Source organism: Diaporthe citri (genome assembly GCF_014595645.1).
Source record: "Diaporthe citri strain NFHF-8-4 chromosome Unknown scaffold_8, whole genome shotgun sequence".
Lineage (NCBI taxonomy): Eukaryota > Fungi > Ascomycota > Sordariomycetes > Diaporthales > Diaporthaceae > Diaporthe > Diaporthe citri.
This window is the reverse complement of record NW_025064853.1, coordinates 2101513-2113848: the sequence shown is the minus strand read 5'-3', so window position 1 is coordinate 2113848 and position 12336 is coordinate 2101513. Positions and strand designations below refer to the sequence as shown.

Sequence of the window (12336 nt, the reverse complement as noted above, 5' to 3'; positions counted from 1 at the left end):
TTAAATCGGAGCACATCCTTCCATCATCCGCAGCGGTATAGTGCACACTACGTTTGAGGACGGCACGCCCCAGCCCCCTCCCGCACACACCCATCATCTTCTGAGTCTACAGGTCTCCTAGCATGGGAGGCATCTCACCGTCCGACCCCTTACAGGGCGCCGCCATGAGCCCAAGTCCACCACGCCTGATGGGACGAGACTCGGTGTCGATTGTGGAAACCAACAAAGGACTGTGGTTCGCACTAGCATGTCTTGCGGGCGTAGGGCTGTGGAACGCGAGCGAGATCGTCCTCGTCGTGTGGTGGACCTTCAAGCGGCGGCGGACGCTCTACTTTTGGAGCTTGATGCTGGCCGCGTTCGGGGTCATCATATGCTCGGTGGCGCAGGTCATTGACTTCAGCCTCGGCAGGCACAACAGCATGCTTGTGGTGGTCTTGGGCTCGGCCGGCTGGATCCCAATGGTCACGGGCCAGTCGCTTGTCCTGTACTCGAGGCTTCACCTGCTTTGGGTCGACAATCGTATCATGAATTTCCTTCTGACGATGATCATCTTTAACGGGTTGACGATGCACGGAGGCGCCTTTACGATCAACATTTTAGCGAGAGCTTTGCAGACGCAGTCGCTGACAAAAGCATACGACATAATGGAGCGGACAGAAGTGACCGTCTTCTTTGTGCAGGAGATCACTCTATCCATGCTATACCTGTGGCGGTGCAGGCACTTCTTGAGGCAATACGGACGGAGGATGGAATCCGAGGAGACCGCAGCGATGAAGAGTACGCTAAGATCGCTCATCCTAGCAAACTTGGTTGTTCTGCTTCTGGATTTAAATATTCTTGGTAAGCAAAGTGTTCCAATTGTGGCCAAGGTCTCTCGAAACTTGTCTGTCTTGCGTCACGGTCACTATGTTGAAAAGGACACAACCCTTTCAGCGAGTTACGGCTGACGTTGGCTGCCCCTTGCGCAGTTCTGGAATATATGGGTTACAACTATGTGCAAATCAAAGTCAAGGACTTCATCTACAGCTTCAAGCTCAAGGTTGAAATAGGTGCTTTGAACAGCCTGCGAGATTTTGTGCGGCAGTTCAGGGCCCTGGACTCCAGTTTCCAGTTCAAACAGCAAAGAAATGTCCAAGAAGGAGTCCAAAGGCAATGGGAGTCGGCACTGCAAAGAGCATTTGGGACGGTAGGACGAACCAGACCAGGCGAGCCCGAAGAAGTGCACGTGGCAGAAGGCCGCCAGATTCTGGTACCACGAGGGTTATCAGCAGCGACAGAGGGACAACCCGTGGAGGCGCCGGCGGGTGCAGGGAAATGAAAAGCTTGCACAAGATGGCAAGTAGCACCAAACAAGATACCACGTGGTCCAATGAATCCAGCCAACTATCTCCAGGTTTTGCGTGACAGTCGCAGTGGAGCACACCCTCTTGGCGTAATACAAGCCTAACTGGATGTTGCAAATTGCTGTTCGGCTGTTGGAGGGCGTAAGCACTTGTGCGCTGATCGTCGCGAACACTATTGCCGGTAGCACGACAGAATTGAGGGGGTTTCATTTCATCGCAATCGCGCGCATAAAGAGTTTGGAATTATCTAACCCGTCTCCGGTATCTTGCTGACGCTCGTAAATAGATAATTACTAGACACCTCGCCCTTCTCTCATCGAGAAAGAACAGCCGGGTGAGCTTTCAGGCCGCCTACCGTACAGATCACGCCCAGATACAGCATCATGTTCTTCAGCGCAGATATCGTGAGCAACCTTATCCTGGCGATTGTCGCATATGCGGCCGTCAGGATTGCGATCCTGCTCAGAAAGAAGAAGCCGTATCCATTGCCGCCAGGACCAAAGCCTTGGCCAATATTGGGAAACATTACTGATATGCCCAAGACTGGTGTCCGGGAATGGGAGTTCTGGCTCAAACACAAAGACATTTATGGTCAGTCTCATACTCTCATTCTATTTTGCCCCAGTTGATGCTCATATCAGAAAATGATTTGCAGGACCAATCAGTTCCGTCACCGCCCTTGGAACCACGATTGTCGTGCTGAATTCACCTGACGTGGCATACGAGCTGTTGGATAAGCGATCTTTGATTTATTCATCGAGGCCTAATTTGATCTTTGGAAACGAAATGTGCGGCTGGGAAGACCTTCTCGCGACCCAGACCTACAATGAACGCTTCCGATCGTATCGAAGACCGATTCACGCCTTAGTGGGAACAAAAGCAGGCGTATTGCGATACAATGATCTCCAGGAGGTTGAGGTGCATCGGTTCCTGCTTCGGGTTCTTAACAATCCGACCAATCTACTGGATCATATTAGGACGTGAGCATCCCTATTAAACCACAACCACTCCCCCCGCCCCAACCCTCCACCTCCACCCAAATTGACGGCAGGGCTGAGATAATATTGTAGCGAGGCTGGAGCAATAATCCTGAAGATGGCTTATGGTTACACGATCGAGCCGCATAAGCGAGACCCGCTGGTGGATATAGCCGACGCGGCGCTCTTACAGTTCTCGGCGGCCACCGTTCCGGGTGCCTGGTTGGTCGACACTATCCCCCTATGTCAGTTACCCATTTATAGTCCTGTGCCACCAGCCGCTAACTAGTCCCAGTGAGACACCTTCCCCAATGGGCGCCAGGGGCTGAGTTCCAAAAGACCGCAGTCAAGTGGAAGGCTACTCTGACGGAACTCGCTGAGAGGCCGATGCAATTCGTCAGGAAGCAGATGAAGGAGCAGCATTACGAGCCGTCTTACGTGTCTGCGCTTTACGAGAAGGCCGACGGCAACTTCAGTGCCGAGGAGGAACATGTCTTTAAATTCAGCGCAGCGTCCTTGTACACAGGGGGTGCTGACACGGTAAAACCTCTTGAGCCGCCGCTTTGGTTTCGGCCTGCTAATCTTTTATCGCAGTCGGTTAGTTCCATGGCCACCTTCTTCCTGGCAATGATGCTGCACCCCGAAGTGCAGCGTAAGGCGAGGGAGGAGATCGACCGTGTGGTGGGGGACGGACGTCTCCCGAATGTAAAGGACCGCGACAGTCTCCCGTACGTCGAGGCTGTTCTCAAGGAGGTGTTTCGCTGGCATCCAATTGCGCCCATGGGGCTCCCGCACGAGATCACCGAGGACGATGTCTATCAAAGTTACTTGATACCGAAGGGAGCCATTATTATTCCCAACATCTGGTTCGTGCCCGCTCTCACCCATCTTACTCTTCACACGCTTCTCCCAAATCACGCTGCTCCTCACCCCCCAGACAAAGCCCGCCAGTGATGCTGACCGACTGTAACTCAGGTGGTTCGCACATGACCCGTCCGTATACCCGAATCCCGAAGTCTTTGACCCCTCACGATTTCTTGGACCCACTCCTGCACCAGACCCGTACGACTACGTCTTCGGGTTCGGCCGGCGTGCCTGCCCTGGAAAGATGCTCGCAGATGCATCCGTGTGGCTGACGCTCTCCCGGTCGTTGGCCGTGTTCGATATCTCAAAATCCCGGGATGACGCCGGCAACGAGATTGAGCCGGCCGTGAAGTTCTCACCAGGGATCCTTAGCCACCCCGAACCATTCCAGGCAAGCGTCAGGCCTAGGAGCTCTAAGCATGAGGACTTGATTCGCCAGATTGAGAGAACGCACCCCTGGGAGAAGGGCAGTTCGAGTGAGCTTGATCCTCTGGCTGTTTAAGGAGATTGATGGGGACAAGAGAAGCAACAACGTCCCGCCATATGATTCCACTGATAGGCTCTGTACATTTCTTTGTTTCAAGTTCTAAACTCGGGAAGGGTCGATTGGTATTGAGTAGTCTATAAGTTCGCATGTAGATGGAAAATAATATCTTGTGAATAGATCAGATTTGTGTAATTGACATCAACGAAGAATCTGAATGATTTACTGATCAGAGCTTATTTGACACAAAGCGGTCAGTTCATCCACACTATTGTTCTTTTAGCTGAGTATGTCGGCTCACTATAGACTTTGATGGTAGAATACTAGTAGTATACCTAGTAAGCCATAGACCTACCTAAGCACACCCTTAATTATGCACACCACCACTTGTTTTCAAGGCCCTGTTAACTACAGTAGGTCTTAAAACATTCAGTCTGTCTTGCCAGGTTTAATACTTCCAGTCTGAGATATTTAAGTCAAACGAAGCATTTAAACTGACTAGAGTGGCTGGTTGTATTATGTATGTGAGTAGGGTTTTCATTAAGTAGGTCTTATGACTTATAATGGCCCTAGTATGAAACCCATGAAGTAAATACAAGCCCGTATAAACTTTTAGTCTAAGATTATACTCCACCAGGCTTATCTGAATGTGCCTTGGATGACTTCATCCAGAAGAAAAGAAAAAAAAAGAGACTACTCATAAGCACCCCAAAGGAAACCAGAAGTAAACTTTTTAGTAATGTGTCGGGACAACGCCTCCCGGCAGTCACATTCTCTCAGGAAAGGTCGTCCTTAACCTTGCATACAGCCGAGCACTACTCCCTTAATCCCGCCCCGGTACCTCCGGGGCTGTCCGAGGTCTGCTCTGTTCCTGAAGTCGAAGCCCCATTCTTTGACCCCTGGCGCACCCGTAGCCCCTGACTTGTGCGTCCCGGTGGCGACGGATTGGGTACCAGGCTGCTGTTACTGAATCCCTTGTACGGGCCCACCTGTGCCACACCGCAGCTGTTCCTCTTGTAGCTGCTGCCTGTGCCGGTATACCGTATTTTGCTCGTCGAGACAATAGGCGACCCTCGAGCAGTCCTCTGGCAATTGATAAAAAGCAGTCGCGAGAAAAGATTTCAGAGGCAAAACGTTGCATTAAGGTTCTCATGCATTTACGTTAAAAAATCGTTGGTAGAGTTAAAATAGGGTATGCATTTGAGTGTATATAAACGTCGGGATTGAGTTGTGGCACGCTTCACGCGGCACACATCTATACAGCTGGTCTATCAATGGTCTAGGGACCGTCTTTCCCACGATAGCCTCTTCTAAGGAAACCACCAATTACACCTCAGCTCCAGTGAAGAAACGCCCCCAGCGCTCGTCATTAATTGCCTATCGTTTTCGTGGCACGGAAAATAAACAAGTTTCGTCGTCAACTTCGTCAGCATCGAATACCTCACTTCTCCTCGGGCGTAGCCGAGCCCTCGACATGTCTGCCGCTGTGATCGGTGGTGCCCTTGGAGATGGGCCGGTGGTGCTCGGTGGTTGTGACGTCGGTGTCCTCGCGCATCATGGCACCGCCCTGGACGTGGCTGGCGCCGCCGAAGAGCTTGTCCATCTCCTCGAGCGGGACGCCCTTTGTCTCTGGGATGAGGAAGATGACGTAGCAGACGAGCAGGCAATTGATACCCGCGAACATGTAGAAGGCGTAGAAGCCGCAGTCCTCGAGGAAGAGCGGGAAGAACTGCTGGACGATGGCGTTGGCGATGTTCTGCGTCTGGCCGGCCATGCCGACACCCTGGGCCCGCACGTTGAGCGAGAAGATCTCGGAAGACCAGATCCAGGTGACGGCGCCCCACGAGGGCTTGTAGAAGAATATGAACAGGAAGAGCAGGAACACGATCGCCACTCCGACGGGGTATGATTTGGCGCCGTCGGCTCCGGTCGGTGTCTGCGAGCCCACGGTCGCCACGATAAGCATACAGCATGCCATACCTAAGGGGATGTTAGTTATGCGAATGTATCGAGTGTGTTTTCAAGAAAGACTGACCGGCGCCACCAACAATAAATAAGACTTTTCGCCCCCATCTCTCAACAATCCAGGTCACGTTGAGACAGAAGAGGATGGAGAGTGTGGCGTTGAGGGCGTTGATGAGGGCGATAGTGGACGAGTCATCGAAGACACCCTGGTAGATCTTTGTAGAGTATGTCGTGAGGGACCCCTGGCCGGTAAGCTGCTGACCAGCATTCATACCGAGCGCAAGTAGCAGCCTCTTGCGGACACTCTTGTCCTTCCACAGCGCTGCGTATCCCGACGATGTTTCCTTGCTGTTCCTCTCGAATTCGACGGCTTGAACGATAGTCTGCAGTTCTTCCTCGGCCTCTTCCGAGCTGAATCGGGTGGCATGAAGCGAGCTTCGGGCCTTTTCGAGCTTGTTGTTCTTAACGCACCTGTATGGGATACAGCTGTCAGCAAGAAGCACCATCTGAGGGGCGGGCAGATCACCATCGTCACTCACCATCTAGGGGAAGAAGGGAAGACCCGGAAGGACACAAAGCACGTAGATTGGAACCATGAGCTGAAAGATACACACGATCCTCCAGTCCCAATTCTCGGGCAGACGGTCGAGGTATTTTGTGCATGCGAAGTTGATCCAGAAGGCGAAGAAAAGCCCAACGCTAGCAAGCTGTGTTAGTAGAATAAGAGGTGAGGGTGTGACCACATGAAGCTTACCTGTATGCCACCTGCCAGAATGTCATGACAATTCCACGGATCTTGGCGGGTGTGATCTCTCCAATGTAGGAAGGTCCAGCAGCTATAATTTTTAGTTAGCAGGGCTGGTCTCTATCAAGTTTCCTGGAGCGAGATGGTTAAAACATACATAGAGCGATGCCCTGGCCAAGACCGTTGACGGCACGGCCCACGATGAAGCATGCGATTTGGCCTTTTGGGGTGCATGTCTCCAGGATTGCACTGATCATGATGAGAATAGTCCCGATACCCATGGCTGTTTTCCGGCCCAGGAAGTCGGCAGTCGGGGCGGCGATAAACCATCCACTGATGATAGCACAGACGGAGTAGGCAGTGTTGACACCTCCGACCAGGTTTGGTCCAGGGTTGCCCATCCAGTTGAGCCAAGCGTCGGAGCCCTGGACGGCGTTGAACACCGAAGCGTCGAAGCCGTAGTAGGAGTTGCACATAGCTGCGGATAGTGCGCAGAACCTTGACACGATTGTCAGCTCGAAACTTTCCTCGGAGTTTCTGTGCTTGAGTGGTTAGTGTTGACTTACCAGGCGTATCCTTTACGCCCCATTATCGCCATGTTTGTGCGGTTGTTGTGTGGCTAGATGAAAGAGTCGGTGGTCTAGCAAATGCTTTGATGATGAGACGAGAGTCAATAATAGAGTTTGGAATGACCATGTGAGACGAGTCCAGAAGCTCAGCAGTTGGGTCCGTGGCAGTCTGACCCCGGATATAATAAGGGCGTCCATGATGCCCCGTGGGGAGGGAGAAGACCGCGCAGCATAGCTGATGATACGAGCACAGCACCTGTCGCAGGGAGCAGATGATGGGCCGTAATGACATGACGCCCACAGGGGCAGCTGTTAAGCGGCGCACACCGCTTGGCTGTCAATGGCGAGGTTTGCTGCGCGGGCTCGACAAAAGAGGCTTAACAGCAGGAGGTACTTGGGCGACTTAGTAACGTGTTGTTGAGGAAAGTCTCGCTGAGAGTGGAGTGACTCCAGAGTTCTTCCATCAATCGCAGCGAACGCGGCTGTGGCCGAATGGCCCCGAAAAAAGACACGCGCGAAGTCGATCAATGACGGGTCACATCCAAGGGTCCTCCTCATCCTCTGGCCGCGGTTGACCTTCGCCGTTTTCTGGATAGCCGAGCCAGCGCAGGACGCCGTGTTTTCCCTGACAAAGTCTGACAGAACAGGCGCGCCGAATCTAGTCGCGGCCCACCGTCGAGGCTCGCCATTCGGGCCGTTCGATCGTGCCCTGAGCAAGCGTTCAAATCAAAGTCTGCGAGGGCCTCATTCGTGCTCCCCGCCCGGACCCACTCCTCCGCAAAGTTCCCCCATACCAGCGCAGCAGCTGCGGTGGATGGAGACAGGCTCGCCTCCACGACAGTCCCCGCCCCCAGATCCAACGACCTCCTCAGGTCGTACTTGAGATAATTTCGCCGGAAATCCGTTGCGCATTGGACTGCCCCAGCATGACCGAGCCGTCCTCTGCGACCGTGACGTCGAGGGCATCCGCTTATCTCTCGAGCTGTGCAGGTTCTGCGCGTCATCCGGCTGCAACGGCACCCAAGGGCCACTGTCGCGCAGCCCGATGTTGGGACGCCAGTTGGCGGGAGCACAAGCCGGACATGGTTATCGCCCAGGCTGCGACAGCGGCCGGAGGCGGAGTGTTTTCGTCGGAGTCTAGAACGACACGAAGAAATGCAGGGCCAGTGGCAGATATGGCGCCACCATAGAGATCTTAGGGGTCATGTGTCGAATCAGCCAGATGTACCAAGGCGGCGTCTTTTGTTCCATCTCTTGGATTTGTGCTTTCTGCTGGTGCTGTCGGTCGAGATGGTCTTTTGCCTGGGTTGGACTCTCTGGTGGGCCCAAGTTGTGGCCTCATGGGAGCCAAGGCCCCAAAGCCAACATGTAGGCCCTTGGCGTGTGGCCTTACAAGAGCCAAGCTCAGTTGACAGAATTGGCACAGGGGATCTCCTCATGGGTCTGCCCTTGTCTGCCCTCGAGCTCGCCACCATCGGGCGGTTTGCCGAGATCTTCCACCCACCACGACCCTGAACCCTGGGTCTGGTGCCACTCAAATCCGAGATGAGGACAGGGTTAGGGCATCCAGCCATCGAGGTCGAGTTTGCAGAGGCAGCTGCGTCCTGCAACCGCTGAGGGCGGGCACCGGGAGACCACGTCCAGCTCCCTGTCTCCAGCCAGAAACACCAAATCCAGACCCAAGAGATCCTGAATCTCGTCCAAACATGCTGCTCGAGTAGTTGAAAACAAGAGAGCACCAAGGAACTGATGTCAGCCAGGCATAACGTCACATCCTGTCCGCACGATGGGTCCGCCGCATACCGCGGTTGGTGACCAGGTGGATGCCGTCGCGCAGGATACCACACTACTGTCGGCTGCCGACTGTGAATTTATCAAGGAATTCCAAGGCTCCCTGTCCGCCGAAACGGCCAATGACCGAGACTGTGGGGGATTATCGACGGCCATACTTCGTCACTTGGGTCATTTCAAGGAACGGATCCAGGTCGAGTGCGTTGGAAGTGAACAAGGTCAACAGGACCACACATTGGCTGCGCTCCCACCTCTTCCTGATGTCTGGGGTCCAGTAATAGCCGAGGCACGCGCTTCGCAGGGAGGGCCTGAAGTCAGCATCACTGGGCCCGGTCCTGATGATCACTTTCAAGTGCATGTCAGCAGTCCTGACGATGCCTCGCGCACGGTAAGCCAGTGAATCTCAAGCACTTAAACGAATTCAAGTTGATAATTTTCTGATGGCTGGGTACTCAGATTGCATTCGTCGCCGGAGTTGATGCTGCAGTAAGTGTCTACTAGCCAAGTCAAGTTTGAAAACCACACTAACTACCCAGTGTCGGATAATAAAAGGCATGTACCACCACTGCGTGCTGGTCATTAAGAAGCATCGAGAGCTCGAAGAACGCCAAAGTCGTCTCAGGTGAGTCACCTCGCCAGTGCTCTTACACATTCTGAATACTCTTATTGTCTTACTCCGGCACAAGATAACTGACGGGATTACAGACAACCGGCCGAGTCGACCGTAAGCGAACACATCAAACTCCTTCGTCAGTACAACAAAGTCAAAGACGTCGGGCAACAACTCATCGGACTGAATGCCGACAACCGTGGTGTCCCCGTCGGATCGCTATACACTGACGAACACTATGGAGTGGGACCCAAGGACTAGAATGCTGAGCTCAACATTCACTATGCTACAGGGGTCTGCTTGAGAAAATCTTCAAGTATTTTACCCAGCTAGTAGGCTTTGAGTGAAGCTAGCCCATCTCAAAAGACACCCCTCTTCGCCTTGGCAATATTCGAGAGACTGAGGATCCTCTCCGCCGCCTTCTCCGCCACGGAAAAGATCGTCCCTGTGGGGTTCGCTGTCACCATCCCGGGCAGGATACTGGCGTCCACGACAAAGAGGTTGTCTGTCCCGTATACCCGGGTGTCAGAATCCACAACGACCTGTCCCTGAGTGCTATTTAGGCCGCTGTCGGCTCCCATTCTCGCAGTGCCCATGAGGTGGAGTCCGCGGCGTGATGCGATGCGGATGGCAACCTGAACCGAGATCATTTAGCTACATATCCCATATTGTGACTGAAATTGTCGGAGATAGGGCAATTGGTCACTGGAATGCAGCAGATTCAGCAAGCACAGGCTGACTCACACTGTTGACGTATTCCGCAACGGTCTGGTTGGAAGCTGGCTTCACCAGGCTTATCTCCGGGTCTGCCCTTAGAGCAGCTATCATGCGCTCACCGGCAATGACACAAGCTTTCTTGTCATCATCTGTCTGGAAATAAGGGATTTCCGCGTATGAAATCGTCATCTAGCAGACGTATTAGATCAGGTCCCGGGTGCTGGGTGGATGTGAATAGTTCTGCCGATGGCGAGGACAATTTCTTACATTCGAGTTGATGGTGAGACGACCAACGGAGGAAGAGCCACGCCCTACAAACTGTGATAACGATAAGACGTTGTGAGGAGGCCCAGGATTCTGGATTCTTGTTGTCCACTGTATCTGCCTCGACCTGCCATCGGAGAATAGAGACCCGTCGAGGACTTCCCAGGCCACTTTTGACTGTTAGACATAATCCTGACTGCCGTGGTTGTTTGGAGGGCTTGCCAACATGCCGCTGCGGTTCTGCAAATACTGCTCGACATCACTCTGAACCGGGTTGGCCCATATTTGGTTCGACCAGTCATGGTTCTTGACACAAGAATGCGAGATCTGAAAGTCGGTCACCTGATGATCTTTGAGGTTCTCCCCAACCGGCAGTCGAAGCCACTGCGACTTATCAATGAAAGTCGGTCCGTCGGATTCCGAGTCGGCGACGACCTGTAACTGCTCATCAGGCCCGATACCACTCCGGAACAGGATCTTCGGTGATCCGAAATACCCGGCAGGGAGGATCACACGCCCTGTGTTGGCAGTGACGTTAACAACCTCTCCTCCGCGCGAGTTCGACTCCAGTTCCACGCCTGTGATTCGGCCGCCATCCCGCACCACGCGGCGCACACCGGTGTCTGTCCACAGGGCGAAGTTGGTCCTCGATCTGGCCGTCTCGAGATACGTATCCACCGGTCCGTTGCGGTACCCGTACCTGTAGTGATAGTTCGCGTAGCTGAACGTCCCGTTCTTCTCGTCGGGCACCTCGTTCGCCGTTACATTGTTCCAGCCAGCCGCTGCCAGGGCAGCAGACACGACATTGTATCCTTGGGGGTTGTAAAGGACTCCGTCCGGGGACGTCGAACCGGGTCAGGTTGGTACCGTTTAGCCACCCTGGCCTCCAGTTGTCAAAGGGTAGTGCAGCAGTTTCCACGTTGGGTTTCCATCTTCCTGACGAGGGCGGGCCCCGCTCGATCAGCAGGACGCTGTGGCCTGCTTCGGAGAGCCTGTCAGCGACGACTAGTCCTGCCGCGCCTCGCCGACTACTATGTAGTCGTAAGACTCGTTGCTCTGCAGGGCATTGGAATTTGCACCACCCTGCGCAAAGGCGGCGCTCACTTTGCGAATGATCAGTACCCATCTCTCTATTAAATAAATTCGAAAAAGCTTACAAAGCAGATATAGCACTGCAAATGACAACATCTTCTCAACGTCCGGAACTTACGTATCGTTAGCGAGGCATGGAGGAGGCAATCTACAGATTCGAGCGACGTCCCATCCTATTTGAGCCGCAGCCCCTGCAATCCGGCTCAAGGGTCTGTACCGTAGCACTCAAGGCATTGTGGCGGATAAAGGTTTAGTCAAGCAGGACAGAACTCTAAACCGGTCAAAGCGCACGAACTCGTCTATAAGCGAAAGCTCATTCACTTGTAAGATCAACTACCCCTCTCAGGGGCTTAAAATTACAGCTCTCCTATATCAAGGCCCTATATGCGTAACCACCCGATAGACGTTCTCCTAGGCGCAAACAGCTGCCTTGCCTAGTAATAAGTAGCCGGAGGTACGGAGCCATTGGCTCGGTAAGCCCAGCTTCGCCTCGTCCACTTTTGAGACTGCCTCCGCTTTTCCAGATTGATCTTGCTTCGGTGCTCGGGGGCTAAGGGCTCTCGGGACTTGGGAAGGTTGTTTTATTACTATTACTTGGCAAAGCTCGGTGCCCTTGTGGGCCGAGATGCGTTCCTGCAAAGATGGATCAGACAAACGTTCAAAGTTATAACAGCATCCATCTAGTGTCTACGATGGCCTTACTGGTCTATTCTTGGCATAATTTCACGCAAGAGTAGCCAAGATACACTCGTTCTCAACCGAGCTTTTTCGTACTAAATAATAGAAACGGATCTCACGATATTTTATCTCACTTCACTCGCTCATGTGATTGCGCTGCGTACAGCCAAAACGTCAAGTATAACTTATAAGTTGGGTAAGTATCATGATTTATTTTGCAAGATGTAGACTGCATGC

At 53.2% G+C, this 12336-nt stretch overlaps 5 protein-coding genes across 5 annotated transcripts; 3 read left to right on the top strand and 2 right to left on the bottom strand.

Annotated features, from left to right (window-relative positions):
• Window positions 1–122: 122 nt before the first annotated feature.
• On the top strand, window positions 123–1343 carry INS49_014942 (uncharacterized protein; the record flags this gene model as incomplete). Its single annotated transcript, XM_043175629.1, has 3 exons — window positions 123–777; window positions 969–1141; window positions 1206–1343. The coding sequence occupies 3 exons, from the start codon at window positions 123–125 to the stop codon at window positions 1341–1343; spliced, it is 966 nt and encodes a 321-aa protein (XP_043020586.1).
• Window positions 1344–1726: 383 nt separating this feature from the next.
• INS49_014941 (uncharacterized protein) lies at window positions 1727–3686 on the top strand (the record flags this gene model as incomplete). The annotated part of the gene is made up of 5 exons (XM_043175628.1): window positions 1727–1934; window positions 1999–2323; window positions 2414–2565; window positions 2616–3186; window positions 3296–3686. The coding sequence occupies 5 exons, from the start codon at window positions 1727–1729 to the stop codon at window positions 3684–3686; spliced, it is 1647 nt and encodes a 548-aa protein (XP_043020585.1).
• A 1423-nt stretch (window positions 3687–5109) lies between these two features.
• On the bottom strand, window positions 5110–6976 carry INS49_014940 (uncharacterized protein; the record flags this gene model as incomplete). Its single annotated transcript, XM_043175627.1, has 6 exons — window positions 5110–5648; window positions 5704–6104; window positions 6246–6332; window positions 6388–6469; window positions 6536–6876; window positions 6945–6976. The coding sequence occupies 6 exons, from the start codon at window positions 6974–6976 to the stop codon at window positions 5110–5112; spliced, it is 1482 nt and encodes a 493-aa protein (XP_043020584.1).
• A 1757-nt stretch (window positions 6977–8733) lies between these two features.
• INS49_014939 (uncharacterized protein) lies at window positions 8734–9609 on the top strand (the record flags this gene model as incomplete). The annotated part of the gene is made up of 4 exons (XM_043175626.1): window positions 8734–9126; window positions 9195–9224; window positions 9275–9360; window positions 9444–9609. The coding sequence occupies 4 exons, from the start codon at window positions 8734–8736 to the stop codon at window positions 9607–9609; spliced, it is 675 nt and encodes a 224-aa protein (XP_043020583.1).
• A 98-nt stretch (window positions 9610–9707) lies between these two features.
• Window positions 9708–11455, bottom strand: INS49_014938 (uncharacterized protein; the record flags this gene model as incomplete). Its single annotated transcript, XM_043175625.1, has 6 exons — window positions 9708–9983; window positions 10093–10254; window positions 10333–10499; window positions 10527–11141; window positions 11197–11307; window positions 11434–11455. 6 exons carry the CDS (start codon window positions 11453–11455, stop codon window positions 9708–9710), a joined length of 1353 nt encoding a protein of 450 aa, XP_043020582.1.
• Between the last annotated feature and the right edge of the window lie 881 nt (window positions 11456–12336).